The sequence below is a fragment of the Ictalurus furcatus genome, chromosome 3 (assembly GCF_023375685.1).
Source record: "Ictalurus furcatus strain D&B chromosome 3, Billie_1.0, whole genome shotgun sequence".
Lineage (NCBI taxonomy): Eukaryota > Metazoa > Chordata > Actinopteri > Siluriformes > Ictaluridae > Ictalurus > Ictalurus furcatus.
The window spans coordinates 15,156,014-15,177,241 of record NC_071257.1 but is presented as its reverse complement, the minus strand read 5'-3'; the positions used below and the strand labels follow the sequence as shown (position 1 = coordinate 15,177,241).

The 21,228-nt window shown below is 38.6% G+C and overlaps 1 protein-coding gene across 4 annotated transcripts in view; it reads right to left on the bottom strand.

The window, feature by feature from the left end:
* The window catches only part of atrn (attractin), a 68,365-nt gene that overhangs the window by 36,735 nt on the left and 10,402 nt on the right, over positions 1 to 21,228 (bottom strand). For all 4 annotated transcript variants that reach the window (XM_053620957.1, XM_053620958.1, XM_053620959.1 and 1 more), the window contains exons 3-11: positions 20,780 to 20,863; positions 16,525 to 16,638; positions 14,847 to 14,975; positions 9,533 to 9,735; positions 7,006 to 7,174; positions 6,807 to 6,897; positions 6,418 to 6,667; positions 447 to 630; positions 50 to 204 (exon numbers count right to left, since the gene is read on the bottom strand). In XM_053620957.1, the coding sequence (XP_053476932.1) occupies positions 50 to 204; positions 447 to 630; positions 6,418 to 6,667; positions 6,807 to 6,897; positions 7,006 to 7,174; positions 9,533 to 9,735; positions 14,847 to 14,975; positions 16,525 to 16,638; positions 20,780 to 20,863 (1,379 nt within the window). The remainder of the gene's footprint in view (positions 1 to 49; positions 205 to 446; positions 631 to 6,417; positions 6,668 to 6,806; positions 6,898 to 7,005; positions 7,175 to 9,532; positions 9,736 to 14,846; positions 14,976 to 16,524; positions 16,639 to 20,779; positions 20,864 to 21,228) is intronic.

Below are 21,228 nucleotides of genomic sequence, written 5' to 3'. Positions count from 1 at the left end.
TCTTAATGTTGGTTACTGCCAATAATAACTCCTCGCAGACATTACTCACCCAGATTGTAGGCCATGAAGTCAGAAGAGAAGCACTTGGCGCCGTAACTCATGGATGTGTCGTTGTGGGTGTTTCCGCCAAACACTAGCAAGTTCCCGTCTACCAGCACTGCTGTGTGGAGGTAGCGGTAAGACCCACTGTCCCTTAGAACTGACCTGAAATCAGTATGACATCACTGCAGAAACCAGAGGCACAGAGCGATACATTTCCACATATTTGTCAAGGATCTTGATAAACACACATTTGCTCATGCAAATTCACAGAGATGTGTGATGCTTAATGGTACATACATTTTGATCCAGAGAATTAGTAATAATTGATAAACTGAATAGACTGCAAAATGCACAAGTCCAGGATAATTCAGAACAATAACAGGGTTTGCTTTTCGCCTGCTCACCACATGCTACTGTCGACATCGTAGCGGTACAGGTCACCAGCCAGGCCATACTTTGTGGCGTTGAAGGCCTTGTAGCCACCATGGATATAGACAGAACGTGTCTGAGGATCATATACACTGCTATGGCCATAGCCCCCATGAACCAGCGCTCCACTCGTCTCCAAAACACTCCACCGGTTCTTCTCTGGATACAGAAAGAGACAGAGACAAATAAACTCAACTCAGAGGAGACAGAACTGGTTTTTCCTATTCCACTTTAACCTTCTCTCTCAGTACACCAGCATTCCATTCCACCGGCGCAACAGAAATCGACTTATCAGACTTTTTCAATCAATAAACAAATTAATTATTTTAGTGCTGCATGTCTGTTATAAGATTAGTCAGGACACTGTTGGGATTCCATGTGTAGAGTATCATGACTCTGTGTTTAGCTGCTGGTGAACAGGGTGATGGGAAAGGGGAGGAGTGTGAAGCCTTGTGCTGGGCAAACAATTCACACCTCTCCACAATTACAGTGGTACAGAGATAAAAACGGAAAGCACAACTAAAGCTTTATTGATAGTAAAACACTGTATACAACTACCAGAATAAAAATATAACATTTATACCTAGTAGGCTAGGTAAAAATAAATAAATAATAGTTATAAAAACTGCAAATTCTTAAAACTCAGAGTGTCTACTTTCATATGAGCCATTAACCACTACTGTGGAGTGCGACATCACAAATAAATTAAATGCTGATCACAGGCACCCCCAAATCAGACAGAAATTCCTGTGAGTGGCCTAATGTTAAAAATAGTTAAATATTTAAACATATACCTGTAACTGATTGTTATTAAAAAAAATATGGCAGCATTTTTTTTTAACCCAAACTGTATCTGACACATCTGTGGTGTGTAATAAATTATCACGTACAATAATTTTGAAACCTTTTTCTGTGGCCAAAATTTGACCATTTTCTACTACAAGGTTTCCCGAATAGAAATATGTTACCTTTTTGAGTATAAAAGTATCTCAACCAGAAGGAAAGTTCTAGCATTTTAAAGTCCTCCAAAAGTGTTCATTTCAAAGCCACTGAAATATGCCCCTCTGACCTCTACGTGTACATCTACTTACGGAAACACATTGTAAAGAATTATACGTTTACAATAGGAAATGCTGATTATTACTTTTATTATAAGCATCATCAGTCTCTGCCTCACTCGAGGTAAAAACATCATTTGACTGAACGAAGCCTCGTCGTTTGTTCACTTGACTGATCTCTGTTCACGTTAACATCAGTGGAGAAATAATGGCCATCAATTCAGGTAGCTCTGTTGGCTAACAGTGCAAAATTTATATGACCCATCACTAGGTACGTACAAACATAGAAACTGTAACAGCAATGTGGAAATGGAGGGGGGCAGGTGTCTGGTGGGGGTGGGGGGTTGGTGAAACCACGAAAAGTTAAATTACGTGTCAATTTTTTTTTTCCTAAATCACCCTTGAATCATAAGCTTGGAATTTAATACATAAATAGGGCTGCAACTATCTATTATTTTTGCAATCAATTAATCGATCCGATTATTATTATTATTATTATTATTATTATTATTATTTACTTATTATTATTCCCAGATTAGTCGATAAATCTAACTATTACTTTCCAATTCGTCTTTCAGTTCTTTTTAGATTAGTTCTGTTTTGGGTAGTCAATTCATTTTTTGGTTAATTTACCAATAAGTAATATCTGTAACTTCTGTCTTTAATATGTCAACATTTTATTCAAATATTTTCTCAATTAAACAAGTATACAAATAAAAATTTCCAGCTTAAAAAAATGAATCCAGAAGCCCTGACCATCCACAATAGAAAGGGGTCTCATATCCTTAACAATCATGCTGGGGCGCATACAGTGGTATCCCTTTTCTGAAAAAAAAATCTGACACACAGCTTTACCTCCTCCTGAGAAACAAAACAACATAATTTACATCAGTGACATATTTCAACATGATATCTACGTATGAACTTTTAACTAATGATAACTATTATCATGAAAGTTAAGATTTATGCAGTGTAGGCCTTATTAAAGGTGTTTACTACGGCTGCGTTCACAATTACTGTTCGAGATTGACAACAGCAACTGCTTATAGGTGTGAGTCCTGAAATATTTTGTCCATTCAGCAGATTAAAGTGGCTGCTTGAACACATCTGTATGAACAAACAGCTGAAGTCACAGTATTCTAACCATAGAGACCAGGGATGCACCGAATGTTTGGCAACCGAAATTAGTGAATTTCACTTAGAAATAAGTGAAAAGGCCGAATAAATTTGACCGAACAATGACGTGTTTGATGACGCGACCAAATAGCCTATCAACCAGAGTGAGACGCGTGAACGTCACGACCTCCACTTCCGGCAGCGCGTTCGGAAAGATGAGGGAGTGCGCGCATGCACGACCTACGTGCATGAGCTCATGCTCTTCGGATGTTGACAACCGTGACATTGTTTACTGTGGACACGTGCGTTTGTTTTGTTTCTGTTCCGGAGCATTCTGTCACGTTGCGAGATGTAAGGGAGTAGAGTATGGAGGCAGGTCAAGACGTATTTATTTAAGGGCAGGCAGACAAATCCAAATCGTACTCCAAAAAACGTAGTCAAGACAGGCAAAAGGTCGGGCAATCAGCAAACAGGCATAAACGGGGCAAAGCAGGAATCAAAGTTGCGGTCACAGAAAACAGGGTCAAAACACAAAACAAGAAACATGAACAAGTACCATGGACTGGGAGCGGAAAAACCAGTGGGGACTAAATGAACTAATCTACAGTTTAAACTAAATAAATCTATCAAGGATCATAACATTAACAACGTATCTAACTATACTATATCTACTATAATACTCCGCAAGGTGTACAGGGACGCGAGCGGTTTAATATCCCCAATATTATCAGCTGTATATAACCGATTATAACCATTTTTTGCACTCTTGCCAATGCACTTTTCAGTTGTAGGCTACAGAGTGTTCCATTCTTTCAGCAGTCAGTTATAGGACTAACATAGGCTATTCAAGGGGGCTCAAAGATGACCACATCAAAATATTTTATTTTACTAATTTATTTATTTAAAGTTTTATTGTGCCTTGTTGGTAGCCTATGCCTGCTGGAATGAAAACAATAAATAAATATTTTGAAATTGTAGTTTTTGTAATTGATTTTTTTCTTTGAAAAGCAAGACAAAATAGTAAAAAGCACATTCTGACTATTGAATTTATGCAGTGGTGAAAAAAAATGGCAAAATAAATGGAAAAAACACGTAAAAACGCTTCGGCTAAGTTTTTCATTATATTCGGCTTCGGCCAAGAATTTTCATTTCGGTGCATCCCTAATAGAGACAGCATCAAAGATTGAATGAAATAAACAATGTTTTTCAGATAGGTCTAACAAGGGAAAAAAAAAAATCAACAAAAATGTAACTAAAGTAATTAAAGGTAAAAAGTGAAACACTGTTTTACATATATTAGTTAAATATACAATGATTCGTATTAAAGCTAAACTTGGAGCAGTGAATGATTTTCTCTCTTTCCTGTTATTTAATAAACAGATCGCAGCAGGTTTATTCCGCTGCTGTGACTTAATGAAATGCACGGCAAGAATACCTGACAAGACGAGCATATGACATTTGTGCACATATCCGCAAAAGAAAAGTTAGTTCGGTACGCCACGCTGCCAGCTGCCTTTCTGTGCACGTGGACACATAAAGCCTGTCAGCTCTCAGCGTGCAAGTAACAGATAGACTTCTCTTTCTCTGTTTATTGAGATTTTAATAACTCTTCTTAATATGAACCACCCCCTGCGCTTTATTTACTGTTTCGACATACTGGCCAGCCCTAGATTGAACATTTTTATAAGTACAGGTATGAAAATCCAATGAAAATTTAATTGTGGACCCTGTTCAAGACCAATGATGATACAAAATCGTTAGTTCGCCCACCGTTCAGTTCATCCGTCGGATCATTTTAAATAACCAACCACAACTTTATATATCTTTTGTAACCGAGCGCAGAGAGTTCGTTTCAGCAGCACGCCTTGCAGCTCGTACAATACAGAATGCTGAAGGAACCAAACTGTATTAACCCTCTTACCCCGTATGGCCGAAAAACCGGCTTGCCCGTCTTTGATCTATTCCCGTAAGGACGATAGACTGGCTTGGTCGTCTATGCCAAATCCCCGTAAGGCCGATATAGAGGATTTACAGTGTAAACGTTATCCCCGTAAGGCCGGTGTACCGGCATTACTCTGCTATGATTCCTTACTTATTTAATTATTATTTTTTGACCCGTAAGGTTGATGACGTCACGACGAGATTACGTTTTTACGCCGGCATTACGATGAAGATCCAAGCGTGAATATTGGTGTAATAGTAGAAGTGAACTAAAAATGCCAAAGCGAAAAGCTAATCGTGTTCCAGCTAAAGTTACACCTACAGTGAACACAGGTACATCTAAAACAGTGGAAAAAAAAAAAAAAGAGAAAACATACAGTTACACAGGCGAGAGCGAGGATTCTAGATAGTGACAGCAGTGAAAGTTCAGGCGATGTTGAAACCAAAACCGAAACTGATAGTGACACAATCTCTCCTGATTCAGACCCTGATCTGTCTTCATCTTCAGCATCAACCAGTGCGACTGACACTGCAGGGGTCTGGAGTCATAACGGGACCATTTCTGTGCATTCGTGAAAACACTACCTGCTGGTCTGATTACCACCAGAAACTTGACTTTTGGCGCTAAAATGCATTTATTATTTATAAAGGCATTGACCACGCTGATGCTCGTATGGTACTTCTAAATGAGTATAAGGATTTTAGCGAGCATTTTTTCGTAATTTCTCTAGTTAAGAATTGTGCTCTAAGTTTAGTAAAAACACTGAACTGCTTCATTTTCAAAGTAATATTACACAAATACATTATAATAAGTTGTTTCAAGGCCTAAAAATGTTAAAATTAAAATGTTGATTTTGGCCCAGGAACTCAGGATTGGTGTGCTGTTTCTCTGGGGAATATAGGGTTATGGGACATAATACTGTGGGAACTTAGGGGTAAGAGGGTTAAGCACAAAATATGGCCTGTATTCTGGTGTTGTGTGAAAACTTACTGTTCAAATACTTACGCTGTCGTCTCTTAATTTTGAGGTCGGAGAACCCCAGGATGTTTTCTTTTGAGATGTTCATGCATAGCTGTTCTGCTGCTGTGGTATGCCTTTTCAATTTTACCCAGTGTACAGAGCACTATTTTATACGGTCTCTGTTTAAAAAATTCCCCACAAACATGAGTTCTGGTTGTTCAGCATAACGCACGATTATTAGCAGACCGGGAGCTGAAGCAGCAATCATTCAGATTGAATGTAAAGACTGCGACACATCCCCATAATCGATTACGTCAACGCGTCGTTCCAGCCCTATACCTAATAATTAAAAGCAACTTATACCATGGCCTGTCTGAATACTCCATTCTGATTGGCTGGAAGGTGTGCGTTAAAACCGTATAATGCACAGGTAGTTTCGGTCAGTTTAATCACTGTTCTGAATTAATGTGCTTCCTGTGAATGACTGTAACCATAGTAACATTGAATTGCCATTGAATAGCCCTTACATATTTAAATCATTTCATGACCCTTTTTTTAAAGAGACATTTTAAGACTTTCTAATGCTCTATGTCAACCCTCTCATATGTTTTGAGTCAGCAAGCTTCTGTTCTCGTCTTGGTGCTGAGAAATGTGCTGAAAGGATTGTTCATAGCAATTGCAGATACATCACAGATGCAAATGTGATTAAAACAAAAACAAACAAACCATGGAATGCAGATCTTTTGTCCGATTCTAAATGAGGGATTATCAAAGTGCTTTCCAAGATTAAAATTTAGATTTGATAAAATCAGCCCAATGTTATATGAAATGTGAATTTATGTAATATAAGAAAATGGGTGGGTTGCTAACCAATGTTGTACTGCTGCACTTGGCTGATGTATCCATAGAGAGGGCAGTGACCGAAGATGACGAGCATAACTGGCTCTAATCCATCAGGCTGGAGGTGAACAATGTGAGCAGAGTGACCCACCACTGCATACTGCTCTTTAGCTCGCGGGTTCAGCAGCTCCCACGACTGATTCTTTGTGTGAAACACCCACAGCTCAGATGTTACGTTCCCCGTGGAATCAATCTTCCCACCATACATATAAATCTTATCCTGAGAGAATCACACACACACACACACACACACACACACACACACACACACACACATAGAGAGAGAAAATATATAAAAAGAGTCTTCAGCACATACAGTGTGTATAGTATATCCTGCTTGAATAAGCACACGCACACACCTCGTGCACAGCCAGAGAATGACCATAGCGTGCAGTAACAAAGTTGGTGGAACGATTCAGAGACATCCAGCTCTGAGAGGAGAGATTGAATCTGAGAGACGGAGAAAAAGATGGAGGAAGGGAGATAAGTGTAAATGATCATACCATACACAGTTGGATGTAAATGTGGTGCTGTTTTTTTTTGGGCATGAAGACTCACGCTATCACCATCTGGTATTTTGTGTAGTTGAACACGTGACCACCGATCACCCACATGACATCTTCATGCACCGCAGCCTTATGGGATGCCCGCGCCAGGCTGTGTCCACTGAACTCCTCGTGTGTCCAAAAGGAAACATTAGCAGGTACTGACACTGAACATTCCGGGCCTGAAACACACACACACACACACACACACACACACACACACACACACACACACACACACACAAAAGTGATTTCCACAAAAGACAAATATAAAACCCTTTAGGGACATAGGAATAGCAATAATACCGTTTCAGGTTTCAATACACTATTTTGGAAACCATTACTATCCTCACGAGCAATAGCAAACAGACTACACAGAAAGAGAGAGGTGAAAGAATGAGAGTGAGACAGAAAGAGAGGCATGATTAAAAGAGAAATAGTACTGGACAAGTTAACTGTGCTGTTAAGTTAGTCTCAGCCTCAGCCACTCCCCCTTTAGCTCATGGAGCGACTAGCATTTAGGCCTGTCACGACAACTACTTTCTTTGGATGATATATTGTGATAAACTATATTATTGTCATTTTAAGACCATTTTATGCCATTAATATAATGATAATATAATAGCATACTAATTCAAGTACACCCTTTCAAAGAGCAGTGAACTTTTAATTCTTAAGAATATTCAGACAGTGGAATTGGAAAATCAAAAACAATTGAAATATCCAAAATCAATGAAACATTGAATATTGTATCCTTTTCTGGTCACAAACTGCAGAATCTTGAAGACTGCAATTAATTGGTTAACCATGCACCCATATATGCACTAGGCATGCGCGGTATAACGAATGAATCGTCTCGACACGATCTTACACTAACACTATGTCCAGTGACATTTACTCCAATTATATTACTAGACCTGGCAACTTTTATGCACAGAAGCGTTGAAACATCTGACTATACTACAAACTACTACTCTAAAGTACGTCAAAAAGCAGTTTTTTTCTCGTCAGTAAAAATCCGAGATGAACCAATGAACCAAGTTGTAATTCTCCACCTACAACCAGTTACACCCACCAAAAACGCCCCCTCAGCTTTCAATTTCAACTCCTCAACTTGGGGTAATCTACTCAACTACCAGTTCCTTCTCTGTTTGCACTGTTCACAGTGTGTATGGCCATGCTGATTTGACATCACACTGTAAAGACCTCTTCTCAACTTATAAATCTAATGTTGATGATTCTCAAAACCTTCTCAAAACAGCGATTAGTAAGCAGTGGTATAGACTTTAAAAAGTACTGTGCCTTGTGCCCTATGCTCCCTGGAATAGGCTCCAGGTTTCCCCGTGACCCTGAAAACGATAAGCGGTATAGAAGATGGATGGATAACTAAAGGTTAGCTGGCTAGCTTTTGGCTAATATTACTTGCAATTGTCCGCTGTTGTTGCTGTCCTACAAGTTCAAGTTCAAATCATTGCAGGAATGTTTCAAGTTCATTACAGTAAAACAGAACCATAGCCGGTCAGGCCAATAACCGTAAAAGTGCAGCACAAATAGCTTTTTACAAGCTTTACATGCTCTAGGGCAGAGCAAACAAAAGACACTTTTTTATGACGGCACCCATGTCTGACATGCCAAGGTGGGAAATAACATTATTACTTGTTTTTACAAGTTTCCTTGCAAATTCTTGCAAAATTCCACTTATAAGGCCCCATGAACAGAGCAGTATCGTGCACACAGATTTGTACAGGCATCAAACAAACAACTTGCTTTCAAGCAAGATCAGGTCACTAGATTAAAAACTAGTCCATAGCATTTTATATTAAAAAAAAAAAATGACTAGCAGTTTTGTTTAAAGACGTTAGTGGCAAGTAAATGTGATGTTTTTAGTGAGTCTTGCAACAGGCTCTGGGTGGAGTCTTTTGAAATGTCAGTTAAATAGCCTCATCCTGTTAAAGTAAGTAGTTCTTGGTTGCATTTGTGAAGTAACTTACTAGACTCTCTAGCAAATAAAAAAGGGCTAAAGGTCTGACTTGTGAGACTGCAGTTGGGTTAATATTTCAACAAACCTCAGACAGTAGCTTTAGAGAAAAGGAATTTCTTAAAAGATAGACATTTGAGAACCTAAAGAGAATAAAAAGAGCAATACACACCAGTCTACAGCACAGACAGTATATACATTATATATGTACGTGTGTGTGTGTGTGTGTGTGTATGTGTATATATATATATATATATATATATATATATATATATATATATATATATATATATATATATATATATATGTATGTATGTATGTATGTGTGTGTATGTATATATATATTCATACATACATACATACATACACACACACACACACACATACATACATACATACATACATATACAGTCATTATTCTATACCAGCCAAGACTCATGAGCAAACTAACACTTTACAGAACTGCAGTAAATGAAACCTACCATTAACTGAAGTATAATGAAACAAGTTCTGTTGATGGTTATTATCATTTTATTTGCTGATAAACACAGAGGTGGCCCACCTTGCCAGCCAGGATTGCAGAGGCAGCATTTGTCACTCATTTGGCACCGACCCCGTACGGGGTAGCCACAGTTTGAGGCACAGTACGGGACATCACATGCATCTCCTTTCCAGCCTTCGTCACACTCGCACTGCACCACGTCACTGGAGTTAGCCAGACGACACACACCACGGCCTGAGCAGTTATTGGGACACATATTTATCCTGAGGAAGGAAAAAGGTAGGGGTGAGAGAGGTAAAAAGACAGTATTAATAACTAGATTGTAGGTAACATAAATGTTCACAATATTTTAGCAGTATATTTGTTCTTTTTTATGTGTATAAATAGTCGCTGCCTAAAACAAACAAACAAACAAACAAACAAACAAAAACAAAAAACATCCCTACACTTGTCTATCAAAGGCTTGGATCTGACGAGTACTCAGAGCAGTACATTATTCTGTCTGAAGCTACTGTTTACCTACATAACAGAGTACAACAGTTAAGATCTTATATTTTTGTTCAGAGCAAGAGGGCCCATTTATCCTTTTAGTAACCACAACCACTATATAGCACACACAGGCAAAGAGCTGTGCATTTTCAGTTTTATTATGAGTTTGGAAAACGTTTAGCCTTCGAATGAATTACCTTAGAGAAGTTATGAGACATGTCATTTTAGTGATTTAGTGAATTGTTAAATATCATTAGTTTCAGTTGAGTAATAGCAAAAATACTGTGTTGGGCTGGGAACGTTAAGCTGCATTTAAACCTAAGCTGGCATTACAGCTGCCCCATTAGTAGGCAGCTCACTCTCCTCTAGAGCTGAACAGGGCTCATGGTGTGTATGTGCATCTGTGTGTAAGAGAGGGAGAGAGAACCAGACAAGCTGTCTGATGTCCTTCAGTAAGCCTTGTTTTTTGTGTGTACAATGGAAGAGCGTCTGAAGGGTGCATGCATGAACGTGTGTATGCAGAGGGAAGTTCTGTTTGATATTGCAGTCCACTGTGCTCCTTTGGAAAGAAGGAGGTCCACCATGAATACAGTCGCTATAGAAACTGCACCAATAAGCACCAGAACTCAGCATCATCAACCTCTCTGAACCAAGAGGTCAGATTCATCAAACCTACAGTCCCCTCTGAATGCACTGGAATGGTATGGTCGACTCTATTGTTTTTGCTATACACTGAAGACATTTGGGTTTGAGACCAAAAGAAGAATATGAGACGATAGATCAGAATTTCAGCTTTCGTTCCCTGATATTTACATCTAGATGTGTTAAACAACTTAAAACATGACACCTTTGGTGGCAGACCACACAATACTTTGGTAAGCAAAAGTATCAGATTCTTAACGTCTTAAAGAAAATTAAAGTAAATAACACTAAATATTTGGCTGTATATCCCTTGCTTGCAATAACTGCATCAAGCTGGTGACACCCTGACATCACCAAACAGTTGCATTCTTTTATGATGCTTTTCCAGGCTTGTACCGCAACGTCTTTCAGTTGTTATTTGATTTGAGGGATTCTGCCTTTAGTTTCCTTTTCAGGAGGCGAAATACACGGTTAAGGTCTGGTGATTGACTCGGCCAGTCTAAAACCTTCCACTTTTTTGCCCCTAATGAATTCCTTTGATCTGTTGGAAGTGCTGCATGATGAAGTTCCTCCCAATAAGTTTGGATGAATTTCTCTGTAAATTGGCAGACAGAATGTTCCTGTAAACTTCTGAATTCATTCTGCTGCTACCATCATGAGTTACATCATCAATAAAAATTAGTGAGCCTGTTCCAGAAGCAGCAATGCAAGCCCAACGCATGACAGTACCTCTGATGAGCTTGTATGTTATGGATCATGAGTAGATTCTTTCTTTCTCCACACTTTGGCCTTTCCATCACTTTGATAGAGGTTAATCTTGGTTCCAAAATTTTTGTGGCTCATCTCTGTATTTCTTTATGAATCCCAATCTAGACTTCTGATTCTTGCTGCTGATGAGTGGTTTGCATCTTGTGGTATGGCCTCTATATTTCTGCTCATGAAGTCTTCTTCAAATGGTGGATTTTGATACCTTCAACCCTGCCCTGTGGAGGTTGTTGGTGATGTTTTTGACTGTTGTTTTTAAGTTTTTCTTCACAGCTCTCACAATGTTTATGTCAACAACTGCTGTTGTATTCCTTGGTTATTAGTTTAACAGTGGTCAATCTTACCAGCTTCAAAATGGCTTGCTTTTCTCCCATAAACATAAAATTCTGGACTTTATGTTGGTTTATCCTTTTTAACAACAAATGTAATCTTCACAGGCAAAACCCAGGGCTTAAACCAAGAGTAGACATTCAGAACTATTAAGTGTTAAACCAGAGGTTCTCAACCTTTTGCAACTAAAGCCCCCCAAGGAGACCAGGTATAATGATTATCTATTCTATATGATTATATATTCTATATCTTTATATAACCTATTCTATAATGTGGTCAGGTAGACAGATAGAGTACTTTTTTAAATTGCTCTTATGATTTTTAAATAACTTTTATAAAACTATATAATGGACAGGTGTGGAACATGAATGATATAAAATGTTTCTGAACACTATAACTACTTTGAACAAGAGAACTAGGCTGTAATAATGTGGACTATTTTACATGTAAAACATGTTGCATTCCATTCTCCTTGTATTCTAAAAACATTCACATACGAATGATATAAATTGGGATGAAGGGTGCGTCTTGTTAGCCATGGCATTGTTAAATCAATCAGTGGGACACCTGCGCTTGCTTCTTTTTACATTCACATCTCTGTCAGCTGCCTTGCAATCACCGGGATGTGCTGCTCCGACTCTCAGCCACTCACTGAACAGAGCAGACGCAGAGAGAGGTGAGAGTGCAGCGGGAAAGCAAGACCTCGCGCTTGCAGGACAGTACTGGTGACATTTGGAAAGTTGCTAAGGTTTGTCCAAAAAGTCGTTAGGCACATTTTTTTGCAAAACATTCACTAAAGGAGTCTGAAAAGTCTCCAAGTTGGCAGCACTGGTCTGCACTGACAGCTAGATAAAAGGCAGGCTAAGCTCCGCCTCTCCCCAGCAAAAAGAAAATACAGAGGGAACACAGGATTTTACATTTATGCACATGCTATTTGAAAATTCGATTCACCCTGTACTATATTGAAAATACATTATAAACACATTATTTGATGTTTTATTTTGTGAATTTAATTAATTTGTGAAAATATACACTCATTTTAAATCTGATGAGTGCAACACACTCCAAAAAAGTTTGAACAGTTGACTGTTTACCACTGTGTAACATCACCTTTTCTTTTAATAACACTTAAGTGTTTAGGACTTATTAACAGTGAAGACACCAGTTGGTTAAGTTTAGCAAGCAGAATTTTCCCCATTTCTCCATTATGCATTTCTTCAGCTGCACAACTGTATAGGGCCTTCGTTGCCTTATTTGCGCTTTATAATGCACCACACATTCTCAATCGGAGACAGGTCAGGACTGCAGGCAGGCCATGCTAGCACCCACACTCTCTGCTTATGTAACCATGCGCTTGTAATCCGGGCAGAATGTGGTTTGGCGTTGTCCTGCTCTGGATGGCAGCATATGTTGCTCCAAAATGTGTAAATATCTTTCTGCATTAATGGTGCCCTTACATATGTGCAAGTTACCCATGCCATGGGCACTGACACACCCCCATACCCCGATACACACCCCCATGACATGACAGACGCTGGCTTTTGGACCTGACGCTGATAAAAACTTGGATGGTCCTTTTCCTCTTTGGCCCGGAGAACACGACAGCTGTTTTATCCAAAAACTATTTGAAATGTTGACTCGTGGGACCACAAAATATGATTCCACTGTGCTACTGTCCATCTCAGATGAGACCGAGCCCAGAGAAGTCAGTGGCACTTCTGGACAGTGTTGATGTATGGCTTCTGCTTTACAAATTAAAGCCTTAAAGTTGTATCTGTGGATGCAGCAGCAAATGGTGTTGACTTACAAAGGTTTACCAAAATTATTCCCAAACCCATGTCAGGATATCCATTACAGACTCATGACAGTTTTTAAGACAGTGACATCTGACGGATCGGAGATCACGCACATTCAGAAGTGGTTTTTGGCCTTGCCCTTTACGCACCGAGATTTAAGGGATTCCTTGAATTTTTTAATTATATTGTGCACTGTAGAAGGTGAAATGCCCAAAATCCTACCGATTTGTCTTTGTGGAATGTTGTTTTCAAAGTGTAGGATTACTCGCTGATGCATCTGTTGGCATCCTTGCTCTTGAAGGAATAGGCCTTTTTTGGAGGCTCCTTATATACTATGATTAGACGATTGCATCACCGGTTTCACATCATCTTCTTATTTCAACTTGTCACATCGCTATTAGTCCTAAATTGCACCATCCCAACTTTTTTTGGAACGTATTGCATGCATCAATTTCAAAATAAATGTTAATCTTAAAAAAAAGCCCAACTATGCAGTTGATTAGGTAAAACATCAAATACCTTTGATGTTTTATACGTTTTTTTGTCTAAATACAAGTCAAAGTACATTTACGAATCACTCCTCTTTGCTTTTATTTTTATATATGCATTTTCCATACTGTTCCAACTTTTCCTGATATTTACAGCCACAATTCTGAAAATGAAAACTGAAATTCTGATCCATCATCTCATATTCCTCTTTTGATCTGAAACACAAATATCTTCAGTGTATAGAAAAGACAAAAGAACTAGCCATGCCATTCCAATACTTTCAGAGGGGACTGTATCTACATATCCCCTTTTCTCTATACACCAAAGTATGGGTAGAGACCACAAACTCGCCAATCTATTTCAAGTGAGCTAAAACCCATACGCCATCAAACCCAATGATGGCCTCATTACTAGGTGATAGCACTACTTATGGGTTGTGTGTTTATATGATCTGTCAGTTACTTATGAGCCATAGAAATGATCTTTAATCTTCAAGAAACATTCATTTAATGATAATGAGTCTTTATTGATCACATAGACATTACAGCACGGTGAAATTCTTTTCTTCGCATATCCCAGCATGTTAGGAAGCTGGGGTCAGAGTGCAGGGTCAGCCATGATACAGCCATATCATACACCTGGAGCAGAGAGGGTTAAGGGCCTTGCTCAAGGGCCCAACAGTGGCAGCTTGGCAGTGCTGGGGCTTGAACCCCTGACCTTCAGATCAGTAACCCAGAGTCTTAACCGCCAAGCCACCACTTCCCTTTTTCCCCATTTGAAGGGTACACAGCAAAACTTTTGCTTTATATCACAGTAGTGACAAACTGCTCGATTCTGTGGTGAAAGTCACCTACTCAGCTCACCTGTAGGAGATGTTGAAGCCAGTGAGGTTGTAAGCTGCGTCGCTGAAGAAGTGGAGGAGCGCATAGCCAGATTCAGCCACCACCTCTGGAACCGTTTCGTTGCTGTACTGCTCGGGAACGATCAGACCACTGCAACATCAGAGCACTAATATTATTTTCCACATAAACATCTATGTGGAGAAACTTTCTAAGCAGTCCTAATTTAACTGTATCCCGAACCTCTCTTTGAGATCAAACTCTAGCAGTACTAAAAATATTGCACAGAAGAGGCTGGAGATGGTTGTTGGCTAGAAGTACTTCACTTGCTCTTGATAAGATTTTTTTTATGGCATTGTCAAAGTGAAGTAGTAAAAACAGAATAGCAGTTGAACTATCTTTGCTCAGTGGAGGCTTTGAGTTTTCTTATCGTCACTCACAGGGGTGAGGCTTTATGACTGCACCACGCAATGTTGAATGCAAACTAAACAGATGATATTAAATTACAACAAAATTGCAGGTTTATGCATGCTAATGCATGTTAATTTTCAAATGCTGTTCTCTTTGGCATCTACTGCATTACAATGTCAGGTTAAACCCGATGTAGTGAGCACATACATGTATAATGAATAGAAAGCCATTATGAATTGTGGAAGACACATAGATAAGAATATATAGCATATTCCTGCAAAGATTTTTATCTCAGAAAAGATCAAAGATCTCAGGTTGCTTAAGAAATCTATGACTGAGCTAGATGTCCATGAGAAACATTATTTTAAATAAATAAATAAATAAAATATATGCACACAATTTTAGTTGATAATACAAAAGAGGCCTGCAGAATTATTGGCACCCTTGGTAAAGTTGGGGGTACATTTATATATTTTAAAAAAAAGGGGGGGGGGGGGGTATGGAAAAAATGTCTTGGTTAATTAGTTTAATCTGGCACTGAAAGGATTTAGGACCCTGGAGGATCTTGAGAGATTCTGTATTGAGGAGTGCTCTCCGATTACTTGCTCTGCACTGTATGCTCACTCCAATCTCCATCAAGCATTATAGGAGACTCGGTACTCCTATGTAGTATTATGTTGGCAAAGAGAGACTGCACCAAGTACTAAATGCAGGAGCGCCCGTAATCGTGACAGTTTTTTTAAAATGCTTTTGGTACAGGTTTGTCAGTTTCTTAAACTACATTTACTTCACTTAAAGCTTAGTTTTCTTTCACATGTTCGGTGTGAACTAATTAACCACAAAGGCGTTTTTTCAAAAGCTTTTTAAAAACCTGCCAAGGGTGCCGATAATACAGGAGTTGATGGTAAATGCAAGGAGTGTGTGTATGAGCGTGTGTATGTGCATATGTATGTGTGCGCATGTGTATGTATGTATGAATGAGAGAGAGAAAGAGAGAGGGAGAAGACAGAGGGAGAGAAAGAGAAAGCGAGAGGGAGAAGACAAAGGGGGAGAGAGAAAGAGAGGGAGAAGAGAGAGAGAGAGAGACAGAGAGAGGGGGAGAGGGAGAAGGCAGAGAGAGAGGGAGAGAGAGGGAAAAAGAGAGGGAGAATGGTGTCTGCAGTTCCATATTTAAAACACAACATTGATCTATAAATCATTACTGAGTGCTTACTTATTTGGTTATGGCTTCTTCACACAGACAGACTTGTGGAAACACCCCACACCCATTTACACAAATATCCCCCAGTACCTGAATGCAGCCAGTAGAGGAGAGTATATGGAGTCTCCATCGTATATATAAAGATGATCCCAACTGCACTCGGTGGCAAAGTGCTCAAAGCGCAGCCTCAGAATAGAGTTTGACCTGCAAACACACAAAAGCAGAGAGTAATGTCTTTTTTATTTTGGGCTACTTTTATGAAATATTGCACAGTCTGTAGGTCTAAACTTTCATGATTTATGCAAATGTTCAATAGCACAATGCTTTCAGATAAAAGCGCTGAGCTATGGAAATGTTTATACTTCCCAAGTTAGCTAAGCAGTAATAATTAATCCAGTTCTTCAATATTACTGTTATTCTCATTTCTTAAAAAAAGATTATGTACAATCTAATATTTGATTACAACCATGAATAAAGCCATCTTTACTCAGTGCTCTCAAACTATGGACACACATGTGTACACCTTTATAATGATCCTGATTAAGTGAAACCATACATTTAAATGATGGGGAACCTCTCTTACTTAAAATAACCTCAACTAAATTCTCTCTGTAGCTGCTGATCCCATTCCTGCTTACACAATTCAGTTCAGGTAGGTTTTCAGGGATTAACATGAAACATTTTCATTGTAAAAGAAACTGGCTAAATATATTTTGCACCTTCAGCATTGTTCTGTTCATCCCTTGTACTGTACTTTCATTTGAGCTGGAATTTTCAACACAGGAGATGCAACATCTTTTAATAACTAAGGGTTTAACTGTCTCAACATGGTGCATGATTTTGACCCTATATGGTTAAAACTAGGTACCATTTTCTTTTTCAGACTGAGTACGAATACAAATATGTTTTTGATACTCACCGATATCGATGCCATTATCAAATTGAGTAACCTACTTAATATTAATCGGGTCGGTCACCAACATCGTGGCTATGAAAAGCTTTTCTTGTGACTGTTGCGGCCAAAAACTCTTGATTTTGCTGCAGATTTTAAAAAATATTTGGTTTCGTTTAGCTAAATTGCAATTGCATGTAATTGTTTTGTATGATCTTTCACAGTGATGTTTGTTGGTAAATAAGACCTCTTAACTGTACTCATTTTCGATGGACGTGAACCAAAGAAGGCTTTGGCCAAACGTATGTCGGGATGACGTAATGAACCTGCGGAAAAATTACAAGCTCCTCCGAATATTGCGACGTTTCCTTGATTTGTGCATTAATTTCTGCGATCACAAATCCTGGAAGGACTGATCATGTTACCTATGAAGTGCATTAGCTAGCTCCATTAGTTACCTGGGACTGGGTGGAGCTACAGTGAATAGTGGGGTTTGTTTCAGTTCAGATCACCGCTTCTGTATATGCTGGAAGTAAAGTACGTTTCTGTTTTCATTGCAATCCCTTGTTGTCAAGGACTGATCCTGGCTGATCATCAAGAACAACATACTGGATATGGGCTGTTATTTTCAGTCGCATAGTGTTGTCTGCAGACATTTTTCTCACCTAGCCTGCCTCTCTGCTGCGGTGTGCTGCTGGTAATGAACTCCTCATGCTGAGTTTATATTTAAGGTGTTTTATGTGGTTACATGTATAGATGGGATTTGCAGAGCACAGTTTGCAGTCTGTTTTGATTTGATTGCATCATTAATCATGTAATACGCCAAGATTACTCTCGTTTCGCTTTGTGTTCTCTGTTCATTCTGCGGCATTATAAATAGCACACAGCTTATAAAATGAACTAGTCACAAAATAATAGCTCACTAGTTACAAGAGAATTTTATAAAAATGATATATACTTATAAACAATATAAAACTTCCCCCGCTAAATTTCACCAAGAAAAAACCCCCCAAAACTACAATGTTTTCCGAGTATCTAACAGTCTCTCTCTCTCATCGCTGTGTAGGTGTGATGAAGTATCATGTATCTGAGCTGGCATATGACACATGGATGCAAATATCCCGTTTATTCCGGCTCGACACGGTGCTGACTACTTATCACTTATCAGGTAATCACTCATCACAAACTTTGTTGATTTTACTCTGTCTTTCTCTTCACTTTCTGCTTTATTAAAACAAAACAACTTTTAAGTTCAGTATCCAATGAAACATGTGACCAACTCTGCTGTTTTGCAATTCTGCTGTTAAGGGAACCCCTAAGTTCTCTTGAGTGGTATTTATACTCAGTAGATGTGGTGTACTTCATTAGAGTAGGACAGGAGAGACAAAACATTCAAATAAATAAGAGCAAAAAAAAACCTCCACTACTAAGGGATTTATTAGCTATTAGACTGAAAAGGATGAGCGCTGTTAGGTCAAGTGTCAGGAAAAACAGTGAGGAGCGAAAACTTGTCTGGAAAAGAGGCCCATCAGGGGACTAACGTGTTTTTTTTTGTAATTTTAATTGGGATTAATCTTAATTGAGTAACTGTATAAAGACCAAGATGTATTTTTACTGTATTACATTTGGCTGTTATTCCACCACATTATTTCTGTGGCAGCATAGCACATTTACATGTATTCATTTAGCAGACGCTTTTATCCAAAGCGACTTACAAATGAGGAAACACAAGCAAAGTGATAGATCAAGAGGAGAACAATACAAGTAGTGCTTCCATGCAAGATCTTTTAATTGAGTTCTAGAGAAGCAAAGTGTGGAGAGTAGAGGTGTACGAGCCAGAGAAAGGGTTTTTTTTTGTTTTTTTTTGTGTTTTTTTTTTTAAATAATGTGGCATTTTAGGGGTTAGTTAACATCTTGTGCACTATGCAGTGTCTGACATTATATTATACCCTAGGTAGAGCCGCACCAGTTTCATGACATTTTCTGCCTTTGAATTGCATAATTCTAACACACACATTTTTGTCCAAATTGCTTAAAAGTACAATATGACATTTATTAAACAGTCCTAGCAGGCTTTTGCGGTCACAGAAATGAACACAAAATCAAGGAAACGCCACAATACTCGCAGGAGCTTGCAAAGTTACCGCAGATTTGGGCCAAGAAACGTCATGTGACATCATCACAGCACACATTCAGCCAACGCCCTCTTCACTTCACATGTGTTGAACAGGAGTTACAGCTAAAAGATCTCATTTACCAACCAACTGAAAGACCGTACAAAACAATTTCGTGCAATTGTGATTTCGAGTAGTTTTCTGCAAAAAAGCAGAAAAGAACTCTGCGAATTGCATCACAATTTTGGAAAAGAAAAAAAAAAGCCTCAGCAAAATCAAGCATTTTTGGCTGCAACAATAGAAAAAAAATCTCCACGAAATCCTGTATGGACTGATTAAGTACCTTCATTACTGTAGCTGAATGTACATTTGCCTAGATGATTAATAATTTATGCTAAATAGCTTCATCAAATCAGGGTACCAAAAGCACCCAAAGTTAAAAGAAAACCAGGAATATTAACGGTTGGTTAAATAATGAGTTCTTCTGCTGACTGTAACTTATAAGTCACTTGGTCTTGCTAAACTGGGCCCATGTGTAATGGGTCACTGAACAGTTTCGAGCTATACAGCACAGGAAGCCATGACTCACTCACCACATTCAATCCTTTCATATATTTAATCGTTAGTCATACGTTTATTTAGAACAACTTTGAAAGGCTTTCTGTGCATTTCTAGCCCCATGTTGAGCATATGAAATGCAGGTCAGATATAGTTTATAAAACACCCATTTCAATCAATGTATTTCAAGCAATTATTCGTCCAGCAAATGTTGATGCCTGCTCTAAATGTATTATTATTCTCAGTGCAATTAGCTTTGCTAACCTGTTTGATGTGAAGCAGTGGGTGACTGGATGACTGTCCTAAAGTGAGGAGTATGAATGACGGAGTGTGTGTAAGGTGTTAAAATGATTGGGAGGATGGAAGGCATGGTTTGGGGTTGTCTGACCCAAGAAGCATTCGTTCCAAGAGATTTAATTGATAGCCCCGGTCCTAGAAGTTCACATATTTTTCCATCAGCGATCTTAATTATTTAATTATTTACTTGATCAAGATATGTCACTGTATATTTTTGCATGTTATTTCGTTAAAATGATCAAATTAGTGTATATTTAATGGTTTCAGATAATCAGGCAGAAATCCAGGTCATTCCAACGAGTACTCACACCTTCTGTCTCATAAATATATTATATATATATATATATATATATATATATATATATATATATATATATATATATACATATACACACACACATACACACACACACACACACACACATATATATACACATACATACAACATATATGTGTGTATTAAAAAAGAGGAAGTGTAACTCACTGTCCCTCTATGAGCCATGTGCACTTGGTTTTGTGTTTGTAGTTCCCTGGTCCATCTGTCAGGTATCCAGAAGGTCCAGTTAGCCTGTAAACACATCAATAACACTCACAGTAAACACACCTGAGAGGACAGGCCAAGAACACTACACAGAAAAACAAGCAAAGTTCAGCTGAAAATGACCTGCTGTGCAATTTACCTCACAGCAGCACTCCTCTGATAACACTTTGGAAGGAGAGAGAAATGCACTATGCACTTTACCGTTCGGCCAATCCATCTCAAGTGGTCCAATAATTGCAAAGTTGGTTGCTTGACCGTTTTTAATGTTGGTTTGCTTTTTTTTGATTGATTACCTCCATGTATTGATATTGCAAAACCACCTTTTAATATATATAATTTTTTCTTTAACTTGGTTTAACTATGAAGAATCCTTGGGAAAAAGCTGACCTCTA